Source organism: Glandiceps talaboti, chromosome 1, assembly GCF_964340395.1.
Source record: "Glandiceps talaboti chromosome 1, keGlaTala1.1, whole genome shotgun sequence".
In the NCBI taxonomy this organism is placed as follows: domain Eukaryota; kingdom Metazoa; phylum Hemichordata; class Enteropneusta; family Spengelidae; genus Glandiceps; species Glandiceps talaboti.
In genome coordinates, this window is record NC_135549.1 from 7,352,332 (window position 1) to 7,369,888 (window position 17,557).

General features: G+C 32.4%; 1 protein-coding gene across 2 annotated transcripts in view; it reads right to left on the reverse strand.

The window, feature by feature from the left end:
- Positions 1-254: 254 nt before the first annotated feature.
- LOC144440368 (ELKS/Rab6-interacting/CAST family member 1-like) overlaps positions 255-17,557 on the reverse strand; it is a 43,647-nt gene continuing 26,344 nt past the window's right edge. The window contains exons 11-19 of one of the 2 annotated variants that reach the window (XM_078129740.1): positions 15,999-16,195; positions 14,960-14,983; positions 14,276-14,411; positions 13,746-13,877; positions 13,091-13,251; positions 11,824-11,977; positions 11,405-11,485; positions 6,009-6,071; positions 255-3,904 (exon numbers count right to left, since the gene is read on the reverse strand). In XM_078129740.1, coding sequence (XP_077985866.1) covers positions 6,045-6,071; positions 11,405-11,485; positions 11,824-11,977; positions 13,091-13,251; positions 13,746-13,877; positions 14,276-14,411; positions 14,960-14,983; positions 15,999-16,195 — 912 coding nt within the window. In that variant the 3' untranslated portion in view covers positions 255-3,904; positions 6,009-6,044. The remainder of the gene's footprint in view (positions 3,905-6,008; positions 6,072-11,404; positions 11,486-11,823; positions 11,978-13,090; positions 13,252-13,745; positions 13,878-14,275; positions 14,412-14,959; positions 14,984-15,998; positions 16,196-17,557) is intronic. The other variant, XM_078129748.1, reaches the window with a different exon arrangement.

The window sequence follows — 17,557 nt, forward strand, 5'->3', positions numbered from 1 at the left end:
CTTTCATCAGGAAAGGTTTTAAAGTTGTATCATAACAGTTCATAAAGGATGTCATACAACTATAGTATTATTTGTTAGATCACAGTAATGAACAAATCAGACTACATTGTAAAGTAGAGGGAATAGTAAAACATTATTAATTATTAAACTTAAAACGCCTACCCCACTCCATTACTACTGTGTCAAAAACAGACCTTGCAGCTGCTGTTGAAGCCACTGACAAAAATTTACATCCAAAATCACACAAAACAAAGTTCAGTTCAGTCTCATACAATTTATTCAAAAACAAAAACAAAAACTTCATTGCAACCCCACTTTTGAAGATTCAATACACAATTACGGAAATGTTAATGTGAGAAAAAGGAAAAACATGAAAAAGTAAGAATACAAAATATACAAAACAACACATGAACTTAGGCAATTGCAAAGACAATGGCTACCACAATGTGGTAGTTCTGTGTCTCTAACTCAACTATTGCTTTGACAGCAAATATCAAAGAATAAATGAAACATGTGGCAGTTAGATGTACCACAAACAATGGTATTCTTCTTTACTTTAGGTGACAATAGGAATCAAATACTTTGACACTTGCAATGCTACATAATACTAAAAATCTTCTAAGAAAATTTCGACTTTGAGAAATGTATTGCAACTTCTGAAATACACCATAACTTTTGAGTTTCTGTCAAAGATATTGAAATTCAGATTATGAAGGCTTTTTATTAAGTGGTGGTTTCAGTATTTTGCACTTTTTAGCAGATTGCACTTTTGTCATTTATTTCTACCATTTGGCATCTACTTCGTTCAAAAATTTACAAAGTAACTAATTTGATCAACATATATGTAAAGTTAAATGTTAAAACTTCCTTTTTTTGTTAGAATTGCAGCACATGTCCTTAACTCTTACTAAATAAACTGACAATGTATCTACCCTGGTAATAATTACTGACAACGTATTTGGATTGAGACTCTTTGATAGGTGTCAATTTATAAGATGACTTTTTTTGTGTGTATGAGAAAAGTGTATTAGGCAACAAAATGATGTAGTTGGCTTTAAAATTTAAGTAATATGACATAATGATTATATTTTTTTTTGTGAATTAAATAATGTTGTTGAATGGAAACAGACACATATAACATGTCATCTGACAACATGAAACCCATGTGGCGGACATTTCCATGCTTGTTATACATAGGTATTGACAACACTTCAGAAAACAAGTCTGTACAAGGTTGGTATTTTCTAAACAGTTTTGCTATGTACCATAGTATTACAGTACATATGTATAGAGGTGTCAATTCATTTTCAACAGTAGTAATTGAGTAAAAAAATGGCTTGAGCAACTGAGCAAGCTTTTTCAATACGTTACTATTACTGATACTCTATATAACCTGTCTGACATGTTGTCTTTACCTACCTATAACATACTATAAAAACACAAGATGAAAATACATGACTGTAAAACAAACACCTTTGTGCATGGTAGTGATTTGTTGATATTTTCTATACATTCTAAAAGTGAACATAAAGTGAGTGTTCTTTTTATCTGTAGTAACTAGAAACCAAAATTTGCAAGAATCGCCCACTCTTGTTTTTCGTAAACCGGGGCTTCTACAGGGTCTAATCTTACTTGTTTTTCTGTCAAATATGCCATGGAACTTGTATAGATAAAGATAACATTTGATATAATGCCTGCTGATGATGATATAGGTGTGACAAGACTACAACCACAGGATTTCAAACATTCCCCAGAAGTCACCAACACCATAACCCTGTTTATGATCAGTTCAAAAGTTACAAAATTGCATGTAGTTGGTAAGTACTTCTATTAAAGTAGACAGAGATAGAGAGAGATAGAGAGAGTGAGTGAAATGTAATGTTATATAAACATTGTCTAGATTGACAACCTTTCTTCTACACTTACTACATTAAACAGTGTGGATCATGATACTAGTATAGTATTAGTAGTAGTCGTAGTGGAATAGTAAGTTCACAGGCACTTTCTTCTTTGCACCATCATTATCATCATAAAATGAGTTGTCCAAAAGTAAGGGCATCGTTGTGACCAATACATTTATTAATAATCTATTAACATAAAAACTTTCAATATATAGACACAAATTTGCTAAATATATTATTAAATTATAATCTGAAATGGGAGAGGCAAGTTGTGGTGAGCTTACATATGCTCTATGGCATTCATGTGATTGTATTGCTGAGTAGTTTTTTTTTTATATCAAGAAAAATTCATCCTAAAGTGTGCAAGGACTTGATACTAATGGTTTAAAACATCAAGTGATCTAAAAACTTTGATGCAATACTTATAGGGGCAGAAGCTGACTTTATAGGTTTTTGTGGATAATTATTTCCTGCATATTAAAAGGTACTAGTAGTATACTTAAAGTATACTTAATAATCTCTCACTATTGGCAGAACTTCCACCTTATATACAGGCACTGGATGACATCATTTAGTACATATATACTAGAATCCATTAACTATGCTATCAATACCAGAAGACAATTTTCATGCCATCGAAGGCATGCATTGACATTAACATTGAACTAGTACCGGGTATAGTTGAATTGAGGGTTGAATTTTCATGCCAGTAAAAAGACTTATAAAGTCAGCTTATGCCACTTGAATGCTAAACACTACATACTACATACTAAATGTAATATAAACTTCTGTTCTAATCATGTCACTGTACTAACAACAACAACATCATCATGAAATGTTACATTTCTGAAGAGAGACAGCTAGGATTCACTCAAACACCATATCATGTATATTTCACCTTGACATGGCATCGTTCTAAATATTTCTAACAATGTATTTCATTTTTTTCCTGAATCACCACACAGCTGATGTATGCAATGAAACTGTAACAATGCAAGTCATTCACTCAGTTCTACTAATGAACAGTTCTACCTATGAATCGGACGATCCTAATTTTTTTCATTACAGGAATCTACCATCTTATCCATACTAGCTCTATAATACTACAAATCTACTGGGTTTACTTGGCATTTGTCCATCCTAAAATCACGTTGTTTTTTTTTACATCATCTTTCATCTCGCCCTACATAATACAATTGTACATTATTCTACAGAACAAAGTTTTTAAAAGATTTTTTTTTACAATTACTTTTCAACAATGTAATTACACTAACTTGTCAATAAGAGGCACAGCCTGGTTAAAGTCCAGTAACAGAGACCATGCAAAGTTTGAATATATTGGACAAGAAATGGTTGACTCTCACTCACTCACACGATATCAAGTTGACTTGGAATTTATCATTAAATTGATGTACTAGAAATAGGTACAACAACGATGAATGAGAATAACAAGAGATGAAATAATGGATGCATATCAGTACAAGATTGGGTTTTGATACCATACCCGTATTATTTACACAGTTTACTTTAAAGCAGTAATTCAGTCGTAGCATTTTTTCACATTTACTTCGTCAAATTTGATGACTGCATTGTGGGTCATCTCACATTCACACCTCACCTGTTATGTTATGTTGAACTGCAATTTTACAGATATATCAGAATAAATTTTTTGATAGACAGGGGTGATGTTTTCAATTATTTCTTTATAAGAGTAATGTGCATTCAACTTTGTCTGTTACTTTCTTGGTACTATGTTCAATACCAAATATCATTGCATACATAGGATTTATCTTTCATCAAAGTTTTAAGTCATTTGCCGAAGTCTTTCTGTACATCCTTTTCAAATGTTCTTGTCCATACACAGCTTTCCCTGCACACTCAACATGGTCAGGAACTTAGATTTACATTCTGGTTCCTCTAGGTTCATTTTAGATTATGAGTGGTCTGATTTGTATTCACTTTGCAGCACAGTCCAAAGCTATATCAAATAATGTACCAATGCCCTGCATAGAGAAATGAAAAGACTGGTCAGTAAAGGTTTACTTGTAACAGACAACACAACATGTATGGTAGGATAGACAATGGATGAAAACACAAAATGGTTAGCGATGGAACCAATGCTATCAACCCAACTGATGTAACTGACAGCCTGGCTACCCCAGTAAGTTTTCTGTTTTATCAGAAATTGACTACTTGTACTACATTAAGATATCCCTTGGAACATTCACATTCAATATATATGACCAATCAACCATGTAATTTTCCAGTTCTAGTCTGTTGTTTCTTATTTTATCCAATTAACATATCTGAGAATCTCATCAAGATAATCTGCTATATGATCATTATACTTTACTCTAAATAGACATAGTAGCAGGGTTATCAGTTCAGTAGCTTTTGACTTTAAGTCCTTCACAGACGTACACACAGACAAACACAGACAAACACACACACACACACACACACACACAGACAGACAGACACACACACACCCATCCACCTCTGACCTGCTCCAGTTTCTGTAAATAATCACTGGAAATTGACTTTTTAATATTTCTGTTATTTCATCTAACAGATTAATCTACTTAGAAAGTTGCTGTTCTGATATTGTTAATAACACTGCCCTCAATATAATATTTCTCAATATATTATCTTTCCTCATTAACACAGAAGCAAGAAGTCCCTGTGGTGATTTCTGAATAGCATTTCAAATCGGTTTTAATAGGAAAGCTGTCATAGGGAAAATGACTAGCCAGGATGATAGCATGGGTTCCAGTTGGGTGAAACAGTGTGTAAGAACAGAATACAGTACAAACAGTACATTATGGTGTCTGATCTGTAAAGTAAGGGAAATCAGTTATGGTTTGTGAGAAAATCAACAGAGTTAGTAGGTAAAATGTGACACAGTTAGTCAACACACACACGATGGGTTAAATACATACATACATACATACAGTACTATGACTATACACAACACAACGCAAACAATGGTAATTGGACATACTGATTTCATGAATGCATTTTGTGGATGCAATGTACGATATCTGTGGATGTGTTAATGTGTAAGTGATGAAACACACAATCAGTGTATGTAAACATAATGTACATGTTGTAATATGAGGGTTAAGATGAAACATGTAATAAGTTAGTTAATTTCCGTTTCACATTTAGTGTTAGTAAATATTACTCTTTATCAAACAAAAAAGAAGACATCCATTGGCAATTAAAATCAGAAATATTGCTGTAACACACATACACAGATTTGACTTGTCAATATAAATAGAGTACTGTGAGACATATATGGTGGTGGTCAATCATGGAGTGATAGTACATGATTCACCTCATATGCAATGATGCCCAGTCCGGCTAGTCAACAACATGCATGGTACACAGACAAACATGCCAAGGATGCCCAGTTCAGCTAGTCAACAACATGCATGGTACACAGACAAACAAGGCATATAGCCTTTTGCAAGTGTGTCAATATTTCCCACCCTTCATAGTATGATTATTAATAACACTTTCACTAATTTTTGTTGTTATTTCAGATTTACCAAATATTCAAAGGGACATTCTTAGTCTAGTATGAAGAATTTCATTTGATAAACAAACCAATTTTGAAATAGTACAAGTTGTACAGAGATGTTCACAGAAAGCAGAAGTGTGTGGTGTGGTAACTCAGCTGAGGGTGTCAGCTGTTTAATACAGCAATATTATATTATATATTATTATATTACATGTAATTATTTTCTTTCTAAATGACTATTCAAATATTTGACTAGAATAATTTCTTTTAGCCTGATTTATATTTTGTCCATCTTCTGATGAATAGATTGACTTTGAATAAAAAAATTCCACTTGTCTAGACTGTCAATTTTATTATGAACTTTGATAATTCCACATTTTTGTTTGACTGAGGGAGGCAAAACTTTCCAAATTAATATTGCATAAATTAAAATATCAAGACAGACTTGCAAGTAGTAAAGGTACTAAGATCTTTTTTCATTTGTTTGAAATTAAAAGACTGATTTAACAAAGTAAGAGTTACAAACACCTATACAAGTACATGCTGAGACTCAGGGTGAGAGTGAGAGAGAGGAAGCAATTTACCCATTGCAAGCATGATTTAAATGCTATTATATCCTTTCAAGCCCAGATGCCTTCTTCTTCATCCTGGAATGATGATACAAAAAGATGGAGAAACACTCAGTTACCATAGCAATGATCACCAAATGATACAAGTCAACAGTGAGATGTGCAAACCCAGTATATATGTACGTAACATGTACATGCATCAAGGTTTCTTTTGAATGCTTAACAGACCTTTCCAATCATAAGAGCTCTCTTGTGATGGAGTGTTCTAATGAAAAGTCAATATTATTTTCATAGCCTGCAAATGTACATTTAAACGTAGAACAAATATTCAATATTTGTCATGTCAATGAATTTCACTGATTTCTCACTTATGTTACTACAATACACCAACACAAGAGGGCGCTGTTTATTGAAATGGTCTGTCATCATTGACTTGGCATTCCAGTGATACTCTGAAGAAAAAAAAGAAAACAACATTGTTCTGTAATTGTGAAAGTTGTATGGCAACACTGTCTTTGTATAAACTTAACTATCTTTATCTATTACTTTAGCTCAGAGTATGTGGTGACGTGTGATAAAATTATATGGTACAATAAATACGCAATGAACTATGAAATGAATTATATAAATTTGCAACAAGTGGTGGGTCTCTGAACAGTGGATTTAAACTAACTTATGGGTTATACTATCTACATGGCATTCATCATGTAGTAATGTTCCATAACCAAACCTGATAATACATGGACATTCTATATGTCTGCTACTGGATAGAATTGAGCTACTCTCAGATATATGACTTTTAAATGTCATATTTAGTGACTTATACAAGATTTTAAACCTTGTTTCTCCTATAAAGAGCACTTTCCTAAGATGAGAAGTATATCAATATCGTAGGTATTATTCTTATATCTTCGCTATGACAACGGTTACTAAGCGACTGTGAATCTATGTCTCATAGAGATATGACAATTTTGATAAGTTTTCTCATTGAGTACATGATAAAAAGCTGAGCGATTTTATCTGTTGTAACCCTATATCCATTAAAGTGTACTACTGCAGTATGTACATGTACTTGCATGTAATACATTCACATGGAACTATTTGAAATACATGCTCCTAAAAGCAAATCACTTATAAGCTACAAATGTATTTAGTTGTTGAAAGAGGAATGAGTCATCGTATGTAAATCAAACATTGCTTGTTTCTTTCCTGTAGGAGGCTGGGTACATTATGTCAATTCAACTGTTAACAGAAACTCTGACTATATTAGCTGAAGCATGTCCTGCATTGTGTAAATAGTACCATTTTCACTTTCAAACAGATTAAAGTTTCAGTGAAATTATTCTTTTCATCATTTATTCACGATAAGTGCTGCTATCAAGTTCGTATTAGGTTATCAGTATTCCCTCCTAGGACTGAGAGGGAAAGCCTTTGGGTATAGTTAGCTTGTTAAAGGACTGAGAGGGAAAGCCTATGGGTATAGCTACCTTTTTGAAGGTTTGAGAGGGAATGCCTATGGGTATAGCTACCTTTTTGAAGGTTTGAGAGGGAATGCCTATGGGTATAGCTACCTTTTTGAAGGTCTGAGAGGGAAAGCCTATGGGTATAGCTATCTTGTTGGAAGACTGAGAAGGAAAGAATAATGCAATATTGCAGGCACAATGATAATACCGGTAATATATATCATTATGTAATATATGGTGTAATAACTCATACATCATGTTGATGAAATTAATATTTTCAATCAGCTACTGTTTTGACAGAACTCAACCTTAGTAAGTAACTTTGGCAGTGTTCAGTTGTGTGAGTCCCTTTATGTAAATCTATAAAGATTTGATAACACGTTTTGTACGACATTAATTATAAACACATGACATTCTAGACTACTGAATACCAACATCTAAACATGCATATTCTAATAACCAACACACAGAATCATTTACAGTCACTATACACTTCTAATGAATGGTTACACAGGTATTACATATTCATTATATAATGCCATATTTCATATTAAGGAGGCTAATAGTATTCATAGATAATTAATCCTGGTAGGATAAGTAGAAACACCTGAAATAAGTGCAAAATTTACTGAAGGTTTGCCTGAGAAATGTGCATACTAGTATCACATGTATTTATATTCTCTCGGAAATCAAGAATTTGATTTTTAATGAATTTTGGTAGAATAATTATAAAACATTCAAAAATAATCAAAAATAAAATTTCTGAAGATTCGCCTCAGAAATTTGCATAGTACATAGACTTATATACTCCGGAAATATTTTTTCTCAATTTTAATGAATTTTGGTAGGAGATTTACAAACACCTGAAATAAGTTAAAATTTTCCTGAAGGTTTCCCTGGGAAATTTGCATAGTTCATTTACTTACTATATTCTCTGGAAATATGTGTATCAGCTTAAATTTAATGAATTTTGGTTGGATAATTACAAACATCTGAAATAAGTTCACATTTTTCTGAAGGTTTGCCTGAAAAATTTGCATAGTACATTTATATCTTTGGAAACATTTGCACCAGTTTGATTTTAATGAATTTTGGTTGGATAATTACAAACATCTGATATTTGTCGCAAGGTTTAACTGACAAATGTGCATAGAGCATGTACATGTATTCTCTGGAAATACTTGTATCTTGATTTCAATGAATTTTGGTTAGATAATTACAAACACCTTAACATTTTTCTGAATATTTGATAGAGAAACCTGCACAGTACATGTAGCTATATTCTCTGGAAACATTCTTATCATATCAATTTTAATGGTACGATAATTACAAACATTTGAAATAAATTCATATTTTTCTATATGTTTAATCATGAATTCCGCATAGTAAATATATGTACAACATGTACAATGTGTATTTATATTCTCTTCTGTGGGAATATTTGTATCTCCATTTCAATGACTTTTTTGCTTTTGATGACAGATTTATTTTATTTCTGAAAAGTCTGTTTTGATGTACAATTTTCAATGTAATATGCAAATCCTGTGTGAAATACTGTGAACTAGATTTGCATAGTTTTATATTCCATCTAAAATTATAATACTATAGGAATGATCAATATCAAACATGACATGTCTAATTTATGGCTAGTATGCAATCTGATTAAAAACTTGATGTAGGAATATGAATAGAGGGGGTTGTTCAACTCAGAACAACAAAATCAAATATATCTGAATAAAATAAAATAAAGGAAATCTAACTGTATTCCGACATCAGATTTTAATCAGACTGTGGTCTAAATAACGGAAAACTAGCTATGTATCTACATCAGACTTTAATCAGATTGGGGACGTATGCAACTGGAGAAAATGTCTGATAGGGATGAATAGTTACTGTAATCTATATATATATATGCTTTGACTTATATTGGCAATAACATATCAACTGACACATTACTACTACTGTATGGCTAGCTTTATAAAGCTACAACACAATGCAACAACATATTACAGCTACAAAATGTACCTTGTGAACATGTCTGTCCTAAATGTTGCAAAAAATATACGCAGCAATGAATTGTGAAAGAATTGAAAAAACAGGAAATGTGATAGAAAAATTGTTGATGATGAATAATCATTTGCAGATATAACTCAGAAAACTACTAAAAGGCTACAAAAAACTAAATATGTAAATTAGACAACTAAAATATAATTTGACATATTATGCAAAGAGTATATGTAATTATGAAATAAATTTTATTATATATTAACAAGATATGCACAAGCATAACAACGACCAGGTGTATTTGGAAAATATATATAGCAAAGCAATGACCAGGTGTATTTGAAATATATGTAGCAAAGCGATGACCAGGTATATTTGAAAGATATGCATAGCAAAGAGATGACCAGGTATATTTTAAAGATATATATAGCAAAGCGATGACCAGGTATATTTTAAAGATATATATAGCAAAGAGGTGACCAGGTATATTTTAAAGATATATATAGCAAAGAGATGACCAGGTATATTTTAAAGATATGTATAGCAAAGAGGTGACCAGGTATATTTGAAAGATATGCATAGCAAAGAGATGACCAGGTATATTTTAAAGATATATATAGCAAAGAGGTGACCAGGTATATTTGAAAGATATGCATAGCAAAGAGGTGACCAGGTATATTTTAAAGATATGTATAGCAAAGAGGTGACCAGGTATATTTTAAAGATATGCATAGCAAAGAGGTGACCAGGTATATTTGAAAGATATGCATAGCAAAGAGGTGACCAGGTATATTTGAAAGATATGCATAGCAAAGAGGTGACCAGGTATATTTGAAAGATATGCATAGCAAAGAGGTGACCAGGTATATTTGAAAGATATGCATAGCAAAGAGATGACCAGGTATATTTTAAAGATATATATAGCAAAGAGGTGACCAGGTATATTTGAAAGATATGCATAGCAAAGAGGTGACCAGGTATATTTTAAAGATATGCATAGCAAAGAGATGACCAGGTATATTTTAAAGATATGCATAGCAAAGAGGTGACCAGGTATATTTTAAAGATATATATAGCAAAGAGGTGACCAGGTATATTTGAAAGATATGCATAGCAAAGAGGTGACCAGGTATATTTGAAAGATATATATAGCAAAGAGGTGACCAGGTATATTTTAAAGATATATATAGCAAAGAGGTGACCAGGTATATTTGAAAGATATGCATAGCAAAGAGGTGACCAGGTATATTTGAAAGATATGCATAGCAAAGAAATGACTAGGTATATTTTAAAGATATATATAGCAAAGAGGTGACCAGGTATATTTTAAAGATATGCATAGCAAAGAGGTGACCAGGTATATATTTGAAAGATATATATAACAAAGAGATGACCAGGTATATTTTAAAGATATATATAGCAAAGAGGTGACCAGGTATATTTTAAAGATATGTATAGCAAAGAGATGACCAGGTATATTTTAAAGATATATATAGCAAAGCAATGACCAGGTGTATTTGAAAGATATATATAGCAAAGAGGTGACCAGGTATATTTTAAAGATATGCATAGCAAAGCGATAACACTATAAGCGATAATGACATTACAAATACAAGATTGAGATCTCTGCAGGCATGCTAATGCAGTAAGTTACATTGATCAGATATGCCATCTTAGTACTAATGAAGGATGTAATGAAATAATTACAATTAGTGAACTTAATGGCAGTGGAAATTATTATCATTAACTGAGATAGTAAGCATGAACTATGACAGTCTTAATTGAGTTTTAGAGTGCACTGATCTGTAAAGTAGAGAGTAAAGTAAGTATTAAAAACCAGGTAGTGTTAGACAACGAAGATGTGAAACAAGTGTTTACTGATGGATATAGATAAGGAGTTATGTGATGAGGAGTTAGAGAAATGAAGGAAAGAGCACTAGAGACCTGGTCTGGAGAAGGACTTTGTACCTCGTTATGTTCTCCATTAGTATTCTCTTGGTGTAATAGCTTCATACGTCTCTCATTCTGAAATATAATACAAAACATTGGTCAACACTTTCAATAAACTGATGCCAAAATTTCAAAATTTGGTTAAGAGTATTCCAGTTCCCTTTATGCATTTTTAAATTGACTTCATTGACATACCACTTTTTGGTACAGAAATAATTTTAAAAAGTTGTTTTACTTTCTGACATACATGCCATCTAACGAAACACTGAATTGTATTCAAGTCATTTTGATTCCAATTGTTAGCGCATATTATTATTAGTCAACTAAACATTTTCATCTTTAATTTCATATCTATGATTTTCAGTCAGTTGTTATGACTTGAGAAATGATGAGTTTTGGACTTGTGATATTACCTGCTGCTTTAGCTGTCTGACAAGTTCATCTTTATCTTTCTTTAATCTTCGGACTTCTTCCTCAGTTCTCAGGTTCTTGGATCTTGATGAGGTCATCTCAATTAAGGCAATGTTGGCATCTTTTTCACATATTGCAGCCTGAAGAGCTTCTTGTCTGAAATCCCATAACATAGTTATTAGAATTAATCAAATAGTTGAAAATTGGAGATGTCATTTTTCACAAGAGAGTAGTTAAGACGATTAAGACTGTAGTAATAGTAGGCTTGTCATATACAATTCTCGCTACCTGCAATACAATTCTACACATCACTGTGGAGTCAAATGGAACGAAGTCGCGCGACAACGTGTTCTAATGTTGACAACTACACTTCCGGTCGGCTATGCTAATACACAGGAATGTTTCTTTCCCATTTTCAGTTGTAGACATCTCTTGTAATTTTGCTCTGGAAAGATACTGTACATATTTAAATTTCCCACCTCCATAATTATATGAGCTTAAAACTTGTGTTTATCGTATTTGTTACAAATTAAACTGTTTGGAAGAAACATTCACGTGTATTGACATAGGTGACCAGAAGTGTAGGTGTTGACAAATGCAAGCGCGGTCGCGAGACTGCGTTCCATTTGACTCCTTAGCGATGCATAAAATTGTATTGCAGATAGCGAGAATTCTGATAACAGAAGTGAAAGTTTTGACAATTTGGCTGCACAGACTAGTATCCTGTTACTTCATGCTTTATTCACCTATATATTTGTCTATACAATTACCCAGGGAACTTGGGAGTAGATTTTAACTACTTATACTACCCTTAATAAGAACACAGTGTTCTTATGTTTCTGTTATGGGTTGCATAAATAGTTAAAATCTACCTGTGAGTTTCATATGATAATTTACCAGGATTCCTAATAAAAGTTATGGTACATAGTATGGAAATTTAGGAAAAGTTACCATATTCTATGGAATTTTTACCATATTCCCCCTGCTACTGAGGTTCCCTACCCAAATTATGGTACAAAGAATGGCAATCTATGCAATTTTTTACCATATTCCCCCTATGTTACTTAGTATAGGTTCCCTACCCAAATTATGGTACAAAGAATGGCAATCTATGCAATTTTTTACCATATTTCCCCCTATGTTACTTACTATAGGTTCCCTACCCAAATAATGGTACAAAGGTACAAAGAATGGCAATCTATGTAAATTTTACCATATTTCCCTTTCTATTGCAAAGGTTTCCAAACATTGATAACAACTTTGACTCACTTCATTTCAAGTACTTCTTGTAACTGTTTTCTTTTTTCCACTTGCATAGATTGCATTTTGGCCTCTTTATCCTTCAATGCCATGGTTGTATCTGCAAGTTTTGAACCAGTAGCTGACAGATGCTTCCTTAAATTCTCCCTCTCTTTCAACGTCTCCTCCAACTACAAATACAAAACAACAAATTTAGAGTAACTTAACTTCAATAAATAATCCACTTCAGAACTTTGTAAGTTGTGTAATGTTTTATTAAAACAAAATAAACTTTAACAAAGTTATACAGTGTTCTTATGTGTTTGTCAGTTTTATTATTCCTGCATTTTGCAATTGTTGCATTTTCAGTGTTTTACATGTTAACGTCCACAATCGATCTCTCTCAAAATGAACACTGCAGTTAAAATACCCACCAATCTCTCTCAAAATGAACACCACAGTTAAAATACACACCAATCTCTCTCAAAATGAACACCACAGTTAAAATACACACCAATCTCTTTCAAAATGAACACCACAGTTCAAATGCCAAAGTTAGATTCAAGAGTATGAACATTTACTACAGTGACACGTCACATCATACTATCAATACAAAATATCATTACAGTTACACAGGACAGGACAATGAGGTAATGTATTTCAATTTGATTAAATAGCACCTTACCTGTTTTTCAACCGTGGAAAGTTTGCCCTGTTGTTGTGCCAGCACCATTTCTCTCTCAGCTGTGATGCTTACACTTTCCTTCAGAGCCTCTTCTAATTCTTCTATCCTCTCATCTTTCTGGTTCAAAGTTGCCTACAATATCAAACAATCTAATGAATGAATGCATTCATTTTCTTTTTCATTTTTGTCTATTAAACATATAACAAAATATATCCATATTTAAATTTTGATATTTGTTAATATTCATTATGTTTTCATAATTGAACATTAACCCATGCTGACTGCACTGATGGCATGTATCGTAATTACAAACACACAGCCGTCAAGGAAAAGCATACACAGAGAATACTTTTCTCATTTCTTTTGTTGTTCTTTTGCATTTCACAGATGACAAACCATGTATAATGTGAACACTATGAATGGATGGCAGAATGAATGTGTATTGAAATTCACTCATGTAAATAGATATTTCATTTCAAACAAGATTTTAAAAGAACTATATCAGTGTAGTATGAATGAGACACTCTCACCTGTAATTGCTGAGAGTCATCACTCAAATCACCCTCTCGTTTCCTGGCTGCTTCCAGTAACTGAGCATTTTTCTTTTTCTGTGTCACTTGCTCTCTTCTCAGAGTGGCAAGTCGTTTGTTTACATCTTTTAATTGTCTACAAATAAAAGAAATGGAAAGAAATATACATAAATCTAATAAACTTTATATTAATTTCCATCTTTGAAAAAAAAATGTTCTCCATGTCTAACAGTTCAAGTAAATATATTGAAATTTGATAGAATAAAACTATGTATCTGAGGTTGTTTGTGATTTTGATTTCACATGCATGTAAGTATGAATTTTCAGTGAAATTCCATAATCTTGAAAATATTTACTATATATTACATTTTGTCTCGTCTAATCTAGAGCCATTAGAAAACCCATTCACACAGTACAAGACATTCAATGTTTACTATTTTTTGTCTGTCTACTTTTTATTTTCCAAACATGTACCCTGCTTACCGTTCACTGTTTTGTTTGTGTTTAATATTTCTACTAATAACTAGTATAAAACACTAAAACTAAGAGAAGAATTCACAACAGTGCACTGAGAAATTTGGAGTTCAACATAACCAGTACAAAAACAGAGAGAGAGAAAGCAGAAGGATAGGTCAAAGGTAAAAGGTCAGAGTTGAGTTTGTGAGGAGCAAAGACACCACTCACCCTTGTAAGTCTCCTTTGAGTTTGCTGGTGATGCATTAATAGAAGTTATTGAATTGATTAGAGGACACAAACAAAGCATTGTATGGCCACCCTTATACCTTATAGCATCGATTGCACTACACTGTATTAAAGATACATCATGTTGTTCAGCTCTGATAGTGCGGCACGAATGTTGTCTCTTACACTTACAGACTATGATCATAGTTGGTAGTTTGTAGCAGACTTTAGAAATATTGCATGTATGTATAAAACTTTGAGATAACAGGGAAGTCTGAAGAGCTCTATGACATACTGCGGAATACCATATTTTCAAGGGACTTAATTCAGTGAGAAGAGGAAGTTTCTATATGTATTGACCAAAATTTTGTTGATTTAGGAAGATTCGCATGATAACTAAAGAGTAAATAGTTTTTTTAACTCTGAGATTAGATTATGCAGGGAAAAAAATAATGAAAATACATTCCAAATGACAACTAAGCATTTTTCAGCATTTCTAATGATGCAAAATGTGTTTTTTTTCATTCCGGTCTTTGGTAAGTTTGTTAGAATCGGCCTACAGATGTTAGTGCTGATTTGACAAGCATACCAATATTATTATCATAGATTTTTCATGATCAATGCATTCTACATTCTTTTGCCAAAAAGTGTCACCATCATTGAATTTGCAATATTTCTATTGTTCTTTGCAATCAATGCGATTTCAATTTTACTTCCTACAAGTCCCTGTGGTGGTATAGGGGTGCTTGTGAAGAGATCAGTGCACTAGTCATCACCATAGCTCAGATATAGTTAGAAGACGTAGATTCATCTCAAAGAGAAACATTCACAGATAAGAAAGTTTTTGGAACTCAGCATGTGAAAAGTGTTGTGTGGAAACACAAACAAGTTTGCTTTCCTAAAGGGCTTTGTAAGATAAGATTAGTAAATAGCACAAATATATTTGTAAGAATTGTAGAAAATGTTTAATGACATGGAATTTGACTTTGCATGACACTCACGAAACACAAATACCAGAGAGTATTTGTAAAATAAATCGTACCCTTCCAACTCTGCAATTTGTTGGTCTTTGCTGTTCTTCTCTTCCTCCATATGCTTAAGAATATCTAGCAACCTGTCTACTTCCAACTGAGATTTACTGACTTGTTCTCTGTAATGTTCAATTTGATCTTCCAAAGCTATCAATCTCTTGGCAGTATCAGAGTCTTTACCAGTGTCTCTTTCTCTCTCTTCCTTCATCTACAAGATAACAAGACATATTTACAATTATACTCATTCTAAACATCTAGGTATGTGTTGCCACATTGTCTAGTAAAACATAGCATCAGTATGAGATGAGTGTGTCTAGTATGAAGTCGTACCAGTTGTATACCGGAATGAGTGGCTTGAACATTCTACTAAAATTTTATCAACTGCAATATTAAGAGTGTCTATTTTATTTTATTTTATTTATTTTTTTAAAATTTTATTTAAAGAGAGTTAAAAATCATATAGATAACCTGGTTAGTTAAAGCTAGTCTTCCCCAGGACCCTCTAAAAGACAACAAAAACAGGATAATGTAAAAGACACACAGAAATACAAATATTAGACAAATACAATATACAGGATAAATAAAACTAACAAAACACTCATTTAAAATATGCTTCTATAAAATTAGTCTTAAAAGTGCTTAAAGACGATGAATTCTGAACTTTTTCAGTAAACTTTTTCAGTTTTTGCTAAGGTTTAGAAGTCTAGTATCAGAAGGAGGAAATTTGGTAAAACTACCATAGTCTATACCAGAATGTACACAATATCATAAATTTGGTAGGGAACTTATTTCAGTAAAATACTTGGGGAACCCACAGCTTTTACCTACATACCACCCTTACATGTAACCTACATGTATCACCATAAGAGAACCATCATTACAAACAACTTTATTATCAGGTATGGGCAACTGAGTTTTACAATGAATTATACACATAACACCTCATGTGGACATTATGTTCCAAATTGACATTATCAATGAGACAACTTCAAACCATCTAAACATCATTGAAAAGTGTCATGTAAGAATTATCATGACAAGTGTGCAAGTGTAATTTTTGAGGCAGCAGAGGACCAATAACATGTGGTAAAGATCAAACTGATTTTGGAATACTCATACTTAAGTATATATAAGTGTTTTGAAAGTTTTTTATCAATGAACTTCAAACTCTTTCTTAAGTACCCAAATCTTACATTGACTTGAATGACAAGAGTTTTGGGTTGAAATATAAATTACCTTTATTTCTAATATTTCACACATTTTTAACAAATATGTCAATTTCTAATGTATTCATATACAATAATTCTTGATGTCTTTGTTGATGATTTAACACGAAACCACAACTCATTACAGATGACACATTTTGAAATCTAAAATCACAAATTGAACTTGTGTCTTACAAACTCAAAATTGGCAAATTTCTCACTTTTAGAAATAACCCATGCATTCACAGGTTTAATCCTGTGGGTTTTACAGCCTGTGAGTAGTGATCATTAGTTTCATTGTATTTTGTATTAGGATGCAGTTGAATCAAATCTATTTTATTTACAAATGTAAATGAGATGCAAAA